The 11,062-nt window shown below is 46.2% G+C and overlaps 1 protein-coding gene across 4 annotated transcripts in view; it reads left to right on the top strand.

Annotated features, from left to right (window-relative positions):
- Nucleotides 1-5,837: 5,837 nt before the first annotated feature.
- dlg3 (discs, large homolog 3 (Drosophila)) overlaps nt 5,838-11,062 on the top strand; it is a 774,284-nt gene continuing 769,059 nt past the window's right edge. For 2 of the 4 annotated variants that reach the window (XM_085998110.1, XM_085998103.1), the window contains exon 1: nt 5,841-5,964. In XM_085998110.1, coding sequence (XP_085854236.1) covers nt 5,949-5,964 — 16 coding nt within the window. In that variant the 5' untranslated portion in view covers nt 5,841-5,948. Of the gene's footprint in view, nt 5,965-11,062 lie in introns of all 4 variants that reach the window. The other 2 variants (XM_085998120.1, XM_085998093.1) reach the window with 2 other exon arrangements.

The following is an 11,062-nucleotide window of genomic DNA, read 5'->3' as shown; positions in this document are numbered from 1 at the left end:
TCTGGACCACGCCTCCGTGGTGTAGTCGGGTCACCTTGCTAGAGGGACTCATCCCATAGTCCTTCCCTAGACTTAACAGCTTTACTTCCATCACTTCTGAACCAGCATTGCTGACTTTTTAAAACAAACAAAAAACAGTTGGATTGCCTTGGGAAATTTTCCTACTTTCCAACTGATTTGGCTCCGTTCGGGGGACCACGTGTGTGATCAGGTAGAGGTAATAATGGTTCAGATGGTTATCATCTTCTGCTTCGTCTTTTCCTTTTTTGCTTCTTGGAGACTCTCGGGGCTCCATTGTCAGCTGCCAGCTGTAACGCCACCATCTCCCTATGTTCCTTAGACTTTAAGTGATTCATCCTGATTTCGGCACTTTGGGAGTTCTCGGCACAAGCTGGGCAGACCAGGTCCTCGTAATATTCAGTGTCACTCAACAGATCATGGTAATATTCGGTGTCGTCCTGAGCTAGGCCCGCGAGAGGGTCTTCTATTTCCTCCTTACCCAGCTGGACGTTAGCCGACTTTTGTTCCAAATCCCGACATCTGTCCTGAAGAGACTTCATCATGTGTTCAGATTCATCCCGCTTTTTCTGGGCTTCCTGCAAGTCTTTTACTAATGACCTCATTTGTGATTTCAATACTTCAACTTCATTCGGAGATTGATTGATCGGACTATTCAATCCCTCTACTGAAGTAGCTGTTTCAGTATGCTGTTGTTCTACATTGCCGTGCGTCAGCGTACTTTTGGCATCCAAGGGCTGTTCTGCTGCAGACTTCTCAGTCTGGGTTGCCACCTCAGCTCTTCCAATGACTTTTGAGAGCTCCCTTCCCTTTGAAGATTGAGGCTCGTATTTAAGTTTTTCCCATTTTAGAGTTTTATCCCTCAGCATATGAATGAGTTGGCTGACTGTTAACTCTTCTGCCATCATCCCTTTTCCATTAACTACAGGGCTGTTTATAACCTTGCCCTGGAGGAGTTGGCTGACTGTTAACTCTTCTGTCCTCATCCCTTTTCCATTAGCTGCAGGGCTGTTTAGAACCTTGTCCTGGGGCTCCTTTGCTGCTTCTACTTCGCCATCATCCGCAGCCCCCATCATTCGAATTTCCACAAATGAATCGTCCGGTGATGCTGCACCCAACTTCAGTAGGAGCTCGGAAGTCATGTCGACCAACTCAGCTTTTTCTGCCTGCAACCTGCTAACCAGCGCCTTCAGTTGCGGCACATCTTGTTCCACCGGATTGGAGCACGCCCCTTCAGAAGCCGAATCAGCTTTGATTCGTTTGGCCTCCTCGTGCAGACGGTTTGTGTGCTCCTGCTCCCTTTTCTTCCCCAGCTGCTTCTGTTGTCTTTCCAGATTCTCCCATTCAGTATCATAGAACTTTTTCATTGCTTTCATCTCTTGCTCGAGACGGCAATTCAATTGTTCTAATTGCTGTCGTAATCTGAAATAAGTTTGCGTTCGAGCTCGATGTTCCTCAGTAATATATATGTCTGTAACTTGAACAGACTCAGAATTCTCTGTCAAGCTATGTTGTTGTTGTTCAGAGGAATTCTGTTCTGAAACTTTGTTCTCCTCTGGAGCATAAGCCTTTAGGCCCACATTCGTTCTACCAACCTTAGTCAGCAAGTTCTTTTTAGACTTGTCTTTCATGCTTGGGCTGGTCTTATCGTCATCCGTTTCAAAGTCTGAGCTGATTGTCTGCCCCGAGTCCTCACTCGTTATTGCTTTGAGGTAGTGCCATTCCATGTCTATTTTCTTGATCCACTCCCGTCCTAGAAGTGGTGGTCCTCCCTCAGGTAGTACGTATAAGTCCATTCCGGGGTGTTCTTTGCCCCTGTCTCTCACCTTGACTCTTATCTTTCCCATGGGGTATACTTTATGCCCCGTGTATGTCTGCAATACGAACTCGGTATCTCTCAAGGGTATATGTGAGAATAGCCGGTTGTAATCCCTTCGATTTATGACTGATAGGGCTGATCCAGTGTCCAATTCCATTCTCACTTGGACTCCGGCTATTTTTAGCATGACCCAGATAGTTTGTAGGTCAGCTTCCTTACTCACATTATGAATTCTCAGACTACCCAGTTCCTGGCCGCTTGGGTCTGAATCCGAATTCTGTTCATCTGAACTCTTCTCAACCACCTTGTGTACTTTGTTGTACTTTTCCTGTGATGGCTTTTTTTTTTGGCTGTTGGTCTTCTTCCCTGACCGGCATACTTTGGCTATGTGCCCCAGTTTGCCACATTTCCTACAGTCCTGGTTTTTAAACCAGCATTGGTTCTGGTTGTGTGTTGTCTTCCCACAACGATAACATTTCGTTGCACCCGAAGTAATTTGATCCACACTGAGGACCGCTGCCTTCAGCTGCATTTCCGCAGTTCCTTTCGCTGCGGCTTCGTGTGATGCTGCAATAAGGACAGCCCTATCCAGTGTAAGGTCGTTCTCTTTGAGCAGTCGCTTTTGCGTTCCTTCCTTCGACAACCCGCACACGAACTTGTCTCGCAATGCCTCTGTCAGATTTCCTCCAAACTGGCAGTATTTCGCTAGCCTACGCAGTTCGACCAAGTATTCCGCGTTGCTTTCCTCTTTCCGTTGCGTTCTCGCATAAAATTTGAATCGTTCCGCCAACATCAGCGGTGTGGGGTTCAAGTGATCCTTCAGAACAGCAACAATATTATCGAAGGTTTGATCCACCGGTTGAACTGGTGCTAGAAGATGCTTCAATAGCCTGTATGTCTTCGCCCCCATCGAGTTTAGCAAGGTTATAGCTTTATCATCATCCTCTATTTTATTGGCCTTACAATATATCTCAATGCGTTCTACATACGTGGCCCAATCTTCTACCTCGGAATCGAAATCGTTGATGTTACCACGCTTAGGCATCTTCACCTCTCTGATAAACAACAACGAAATATTTCTTTAACTCTTTTTTTCCAAGATGGCGGTTTCCCCGCGCTTATCTTCTTTCCCCGCCCCTTTCAAAATGGCGGTTCCCGCTTCTGTCTTTTTCTCCGCCTACTGGCGGCTTCCCGCGGTTTCCCGCGCTTATCTTCTTTCCCCGCCCACTTTCAAGATGGCGGTTCCCGCTTTTCTTCCCCTGGCGGGAGGGGTAAGCTTTTCCCTCGGGCGACGGCCGCTGGCTTTCGGGGTTCGCAGCCTGCTCTTCGGCTTCAGCGTGTTCCCTTCTCTCGGCCGGGCAACCAGCTCTGGTACAACCCGTTGACGGCGAACGGTCTCAGCCGCTGGCTGGATCTCGCTCAGTCTCCCTCGCTCGGGCTCTGTCTCTCCGGTGCTGGGTACAACCCGTTGACGGCGAACAGTTTCAGCCGCTGGGCTGGATCTCGCTCAGTCTTCCTCGGGCTCTGTCTCTCCCGCTCGCGCGGCTCTCGCTTGCTCTCTCTCGGGCTCTGTCTCTCCCGTTCGCGCGGCTCTCGCTCGGGCTCTGTCTCTCCTGCTCGCGCGGCTCTCAATCGCGCCTCCCAGCCCTCTCGCAGTCCGGTGCTTCCCTCCCCGGCTGCGGCTGAGTTCTCCGCGATTTATTTATTTTATCTCTTCCCACGCCTTACGATCCCGGTCGCAGCGCTTCGTGGCCTCGGTCACTGTCCGACCTTTTTCACCCAATCGCTCCTCCCAGCCTCTCGCAGTCCGGTGCTTCCTCCCCGGCTGCATTCTCCGCAGTTTATTTAAGTTTATATCTTCCCGCGCCTTACGATCCCGGTCGCAGTGCCTCGTGGTCGCGGTATTTGTCCGGCCTTTTTCGCCGTCGCAGTCTAGTCGTCTCACGACGCTCCCCAACCCGCTTGTACCGCGGCTTCTGCTCCACGCTGCCCCAGTCTCAGCGCCTCTGGGCCCGACTTCTGTCTGGCTCCTTTCCCCCTCGACCGTGGTCGAGTGCACCGCCCTTATCCTCCGTTTATTTGTTTCTATTTTCCCTTTACTCACAGTCACCGTGGCCGACTTGCTTCTCGTGTTGATCGGCTCACTCACCACCGTGGCAGAAGGGACAATCCGTGCCTGTTGCTGATGGAAGACTTCGTGTTTGAAATCTTCCTCCTTTCTTGGTCTGCAGACTCGAGTTTTCTCTCAGCAAAACGACGAGGGCGGGTGCCTCTTCTCGACGCTCGTTTACTTCTTCAGAAGTATTGTTGCCGCAGGGTAAGATCGAACTCATCGCCACTGTAAAGTCTGTGGGTTGTATAGCGAAGTAATACACAGACTACAAGAGTAACTTTAACAGGACTTTACTATTCGAAGGTCAGGGCGAATCTGCCCAATAAATTCTGCCACAGCACTGTGGTCACCGTCGGTATTACAGTATACAGCAGCCAGGATAAAGTAGTGCCACACCTAAAATAGTTCTCTTAAAGGTGGACGGTTACATACAATAGTTCTTTTAAAGGTAGAACAGTTACATACACTACAGTTTTCGTTAGTTTCCCTGATTTGAGATTTCACTGATTGCCGTTTCCGGGGGGGTGGGGGGGGCGCAAAGTGCAGCCTGTGGAGGTGCAGTGAATGACAGACCCCAACTTCAGGATTTCTGCATTAGGCCGCGCATGTGCTAAATCCTGAAGTTGGGGTCAGTTTGAAAGGCGGAATGAGGGTGAACGCTGCCAGTTCAGGACCACAAATTCTGGGCCAGTATGTTCTGTATGTGCGTTTATTTGTTAAAATTGTTACAGACAAACTTAGTAATTCAATTTGGGACATGTAACTTACATGATTGTGGGGTGTTGGTATTTCCATCTTCTGGAACAATGAAGAGTGAGTAAGAGTGCTGGCGACACTGACGTACGAGGATCTGTGTAAGTCCCAAAAGTTCTCTATGGGGATAAAAATGTAGCTGCAGCTTCTGGATTGTTCCGCTTGTGAGGTCTGCTTATTGGGTGTGCAGCAAGGCCATTAAAAGTATTTTTCCTCTCTCCTTCTATGTCCTTCTGCCCATCTGTATCTCCCTGCTTCAGTTTACGTTTCATTGCTCAGTATCTCTGTGTTTTTCTGACACTCTCCTGGTGTCCATTTCTCTTGCATAGAATTTTACAGCATAGAAACAGGCCATTCAGTCCAACAGGTCAATGCCAGTTTTATGCATCACACGATACTCCTCGCACATTACTTCATCTCACCCTATCAACATATCCTTCTATTCCCTTTTCCCTCATGTACTGTCCCCTTAAGTGCATCAATGCTATTTGCCTCAACTACTTCATGTGGTAGCGAGTTCACATTGTCTTTGATCTTATCTCTTTCTCTCACTATCTTTCACTCTGTCTCACTTTTTATATAGTTTTTCATTTATTCTCCCTGTGTCTGTTTCTTTCTCTAACTTTCCCTGTCGCTCTCCATTTGGGTCTCCTTGTCTGTTTATCTCTCTCGTTCCCCCGCCTATTCCTCTTTTTTCTCTCTCCTGCTATTTATCTGTCTCTTTCTCTCACTTTTCAGGCCTCTATTTCTCTTTCTTGCTCTCCCTGTTTCTCTCTCACTATCTCTATCGCCCTCTACATCTGCCTCAGTCTCTTCACTGTCCGTCATTTTTCTCATTTTCTTCTACCTGTCAGCCTGTTTTTCTCGCACTTTTCCACTTGGTTTCTCTTGCTTAGTGCTCCCTATCTTGATTCTCTTTATTTTACCCATGTTTCTCTCTCTCTTTGCTTCTCACTCTGCCTGATTCTGCCTCTGACTCGCCCGATGTCTCGGAGTCTGATTCTGTTTTTGCTGGAGCTCCTGAATGCAGCAGTTACAGGTTCACCAAATCACTGAATACAATCAGAACAGCAGAGGAGTAGCAGCGCCATTCGGAGCAGAGAGGATACGGCAGCAAAGCGCCAACAGGGAACAGCCTCACAAACCCTGCCGATTGCAAGTGTTGAGTGGCTGCTGGTCGCATCACTCCTTGGTGTAATGGGGCAGCCGGAGCGTCGAGTGTAAAGGAGGAGTTGCGATTCAACAATGGTTCAGAGACAAGGTGCAGTGCAGCATCTTTATATAATACTGTACCTGTCGCGCATGTTCTCTAATGCTCTCCGTGCCACGTGTGCTTTGTTGGTCTGCGATAATATGTACTCCCTGAGAGTAACTGATGAGCTTGTTGCACTTTTTAACCCTGTGAAAACAAAACTGGGCTCAAACTGAAATCGCTGCGTCAATTCTTATTTGCAGGGCTGTCTTATATTTAGTGTCGGGATTCCCGAAGCATTTTAACGCACAATAAGAACATCCATCTGGGAATATACACCGAGGCTGCTGGTTACCCTGACTAGAGTTGTGCATTTTTAATTTTGCTTTTTGAGGCTTTATCAGAGATGTGTGCACACATGCTGTATAATACTTCAGTGTATGATTGATTTTATAAGTTTCTTCTAGCTGTTAACATGTCGGAATGCACAATCAGCAAGTAAAAGCTTGCGGGCAGTGACCCAAGTTTTGCTGTGTCCAAATCCCTTACTTTGTTTTTCACATGTTTTACAGTAAAGCAGATTTAGTATTTATTGTTGAAAGCCCATGTGCTCCCCGGATTATTTTCCAGCAGTCTGCAAAAATATAGTTTGTGTAAAAGAGCAAGATTAAGCTTGGACAGCCAGCTGGAGCACTTTTTAAAGCGGAGCTGGTACAGGTGAAGAGAGAGGCCATGGAAACAAATTATGTTTAGAAGTGTCAAATATGAATTGATGATTTGCCTTTTTATGGATAGTGCGATTTCATTTCTAGTATGGTTATAGACTGATTAACTTGCTGACTTCTTGAGAAGTTTAGCAGCTCTGAGGCTATGTGTGTAATTCATCCATAAAGTAAGAACATAAGAAATAGGAGCTGCAGTAGGCCATTTGGCCCTTCAAGCCCATTCAACAAGATCATGGCTGAACTCCTACCTCAGCTCCACCTTCCTGCACTATCCCCATATCCCTTAATTCCCTTCGTTCCCCAAAATTTATCAATCTCTGTCTTGAATATTCTCAACGACTGAGCATCCACAGCTCTCTGGGGTAGAGAATTCCAAAGATTCACAGCCCTTTGAGTGAAGAAATTTCTCCTCATCTCAGTCCTAAATGGCCGACCTCTTATTCTGAGACTGTGACCCCGTGTTCTAGATTTCCCAGCCAGGGGAAACATCTTCCCAGCATTAACCCTGTCAAGCCCCTTAAGAATTTTATATGTTTCAATTAGATCACCTCTCATTCTTCTAAACTCTAAGGAATATAGGCCTAGTCTACTAAATCTTTCCTCATCCCAGGAACCAGTCTAGTGAACCATCGCTGCACTCCCTCTAAGGCAAGTATGTCTTTCCTTGGGTAAGGAGACCAGAACTGTACACAGTACTCCAAGTGTGGCCTCACCAATACCCTGTATAATTGTATTAAGACTTCTTTACACTTATACTTTAATCCCTTTGTAACAAAAGCTAACATACCATTTGCTTTCCTAATTGTTTGCTGTATCTGCATGTTAACTTTCTGTGATTCGTGTACAAGGACACCCAGGTCCCTCTGAGTGCAAACATTTCCCAGCCTCTCACCATTCAAAAAATATTCGACTTTTTTGTTTTTCCTACCAAAGTGGATAACTTCACACTTCCCCACATTGTATTCCATTTGCCCATGTTCTTGCCCACTCAGTCAACCTGTCTATATCTCTCTGCAGCCTCTTTGCGTCCTCCTCACAGCTTACTTTCCCACCTAACTTTGTATCATCAGCAAATTTGGATACGTTACACTCAGTCCCTTCATCTAAGTCATTAAAGTAGATTGTAAATAGCTGAGGCCCAAGCACTGATCCTTGCGGTACCCCACTAGTAACAGCCTGCCAACCTGAAAAAGTCCCGTTTATTCCTACTCTCTGTTTTCTGTCAATTAACCCATCCTCAATCCATGCTAATATATTACCCCCAATACCATGAGTCCTAATTTTGTGTAATAACCTCTTGTGTGGCACCTTATCGAATGTTTTTTGAAAATCCAAATACTGTACACTACATCCACTGGTTCCCCCTTATCCATCCTACTAGTTACATCTTCAAAAAACTCAACAGATTTGTCAAGCATAATTTGCCTTTCATAAAACCATGTTGACTCTGCCTAATCATATTATGATTTTCTAAGTGCACTGTTACCTCGTCCCTAATAATAGATTCTAGCATTGTGCCTACTACCTCTAGACTTGACTATTCCAATGCACTCCTGGCTGGCCGCCCACATTCTGCCCTACGTAAACTTGAGGTGATCCAAATCTCGGCTGCCTGTGCCCTAACTTGCACCAAGTCCCATTCACCCATCACCCCTGTGCCCCCCCCCCCCCAGCTATCTTGACCCTGCTGAGTGGACGGGGGCTAAAATCAGCCTTTATGTTTCTATTCCAACAAGCAAAGAAGCATGAATAAATAAAAAGCATAAATGCTGGAAATACTCAGCAGGTCGGGCAGCATCTGTGGAGAGAGAAACAGAGTTAATGTTTCAGGTCGATGACCTTTCAAAGAAGCATTGCTTGATTTAGTACTCAGAATTGAAGTGGGGAAAATATCTATTGGGAGAGTAGGAGAACAATTGGGAAATATCAGTCATAACATATTGAAGTTCAAGATAAGAATAGAAAAGGATAATGAAAAATCAAATATAACGGTGGACTGGAAAATGGCAAAGTTCAGTGAGATAAGAAGAGGGCAGGTCCAAGTTAAATGGGCAGAAAAGTTAGCAAAGAAAGAAAGGCTTGCATTTATATAGCACCTTTCGTGACCTCATGATGTCCCAAAGCGCTTTACAATTGAAGTGGAGTCAACCTGCTCACAGCAAGGTCCCACAAACAGCAATGTGATAATGACTAGATAATCGTTTTAGAGATGTTGGTTGAGGGTTCAATACTGGCCAGGACACTGGGGATAACACCCCAGTTCTTCTACAAATAGTGCCATGGGATCTTTTATGTCCACCTGAGAGAGCAAACTTGTTAGCAGTGGAAAATCTTCCAATATGAGATGGATAGAATACAAAATAAATATATTTTGATGAGGTGAAAAGGGGGTGAATCAAAAAATAGTTGCATGGATAAATGGAGAGACCAAAATTAAACAAACTTAAAAGGCAGGCATATGATAAAAGTTAGGACTAAAAATCATCATTGTATATGGGGCTTATCCGTAAGAGAATGTTACTTCTTCCAAGCGTTACGCTTCAGGGCTCTCACTTGTGCCTCATCGGCAGTAAGGTTCACGCTGTTGAGGAGGACTTTTATGTTGCCATTCCATCTTGTTTTGGGTCTGCTTCATGGCCTCTTCCATGTTGGTGGTGAATGCTCTGGCAGGGTCAGACTCAGGATGGCGTATGAGGTGTCCATACCAGAGGAGTTAGTAATGATCAACCAACCGGGACAGCGGTTGTGGCAAACTTTGCCAATTGTGGGCAAACTCCTATAGTACATAATTCAAGGTAAAATTAGTGAGCATTTAGGAATGCAGGGATTCATTAAGGACAGCCAACATGGATTTATTAAAGATGAGTCATGTTTGACAAATTTAATGGAGTTTCTTGAACAGGTGGCAGCACGGTGGCATAGTGGTTAGCACTGTTGCCTCACAGCGCCAGGGACCCGGGTTCGAATCCGGCCTCGGGTGACTGTCTGTGTGGAGTTTGCACATTCTTCCCGTGTTTGCGTGGGTTTCCTCCGGGTGCTCCGGTTTCCTCCCACAGTCCAAAGATGTGCGGGTTAGGTTGATTGGCTATGATAAATTGACCCTTAGTGTTAGGGGGATTAAATACGTGGGGTTACGGGGATAGGGTGGGATATGTGTTGGTGTAGGGGTTACGGGGATCAGGTGGGATATGTGTCGGTGCAGGCTCGATGGGCCGAAATGGCCTCTATCTGCACTGTGGGGTTTCTGTGATTCTGTGATCTGTGATATCCTCTCCATCATCTAACTTTGTAACGTTGCCTGTCTCTGCCCCTGCCACAAATTGGTTAACAGACAGGAAACAGAGATTAGGAATAAATGGGTCTTTTTCAGGGTGGCAGGCGGTGACTAGTGGGGTACCGCAGGGATCAGTGCTTGGGCCCCAGCTATTCACAATGTATATCAATGATTTGGATGAGGGAACCAAATGTAATATTTCCAAGTTTGCTGACGACATGAAACTATGTGGGATTGTAAGTTGCGAGGAGGATGCAAAGAGGCTTCAAGGCAATTTAGACAAGTTGAGTGAGTGGGCAAATACATGGCAGATGCAGTATAATGTGGATAAATGTGAAGTTATCCACTTCAGTAGGAAAAACAGAAAGGCAGAGTATTATTTAAATGGCGATAGATTGGGAAATGTTGATGTACAAAGGGACCTGGGTGTTCTTGTACACCAGTCACTGAAAGCAAACATGCAGGTGCAGCAAGCAGTTAGGAAGGCAAATGGTATGTTGGCCTTCATTGCAAGAGGATTTGAGTACAGGAGCAAGGATGTCTTACTACAGTTATACAGGGCCTTGGTGAGACCACACCTGGAGTACTGTGTGCAGTTTTGGTCTCCTTACCTAAGAAAGGATATACTTGCCATAGAGGGAGTGCAGCGAAGGTTCTCCAGACTGATTCCTGGGATGGCAGGACTGTCGTATGAGGAGAGATTGGGTCGACTAGGCCTGTATTCACTCGAGTTTAGAAGAATGAGAGGGGATCTCATTGAAACGTATAAAATTGTGACAGGGCTAGACAGACTGGATGCAGGGGGGATGTTTCCCCTGGCTGGGGGGGTCTAGAATGAGGTGGGGTCACAGTCTCAGGATACGGGGTAGGACATTTAGGACTGAGATGAGGAGAAATTTCTTCACTCAGAGGGTGGTGAACCTGTGGAATTGTCTACCACAGAAGGCTGTGGAGGTCAAGTCACTGAATAAATTTAAGAAGGAAATAGATAGCTTTCTAGACACAAAAGGCATCAAGGGGTATGGGGAGAGAACGGGAATATGGTATTGAGATAGAGGATCAGCCATGATCATATTGAATGGCAGAGCAGGCTCGAAGGGCCGAATGGCCTACTCCTGCTCCTATTTTTCTATGTTTCTACCCCATCTGCTGTTGAAACCCTCATCCA

The sequence above is a fragment of the Somniosus microcephalus genome, chromosome 1 (assembly GCF_052327205.1).
Source record: "Somniosus microcephalus isolate GS21.2 chromosome 1, FLI_Smic_1.0, whole genome shotgun sequence".
In the NCBI taxonomy this organism is placed as follows: Eukaryota; Metazoa; Chordata; class Chondrichthyes; order Squaliformes; family Somniosidae; genus Somniosus; species Somniosus microcephalus.
Note: the sequence above shows the minus strand (reverse complement) of the source record. Positions and strands in the feature narration are given on the sequence as shown.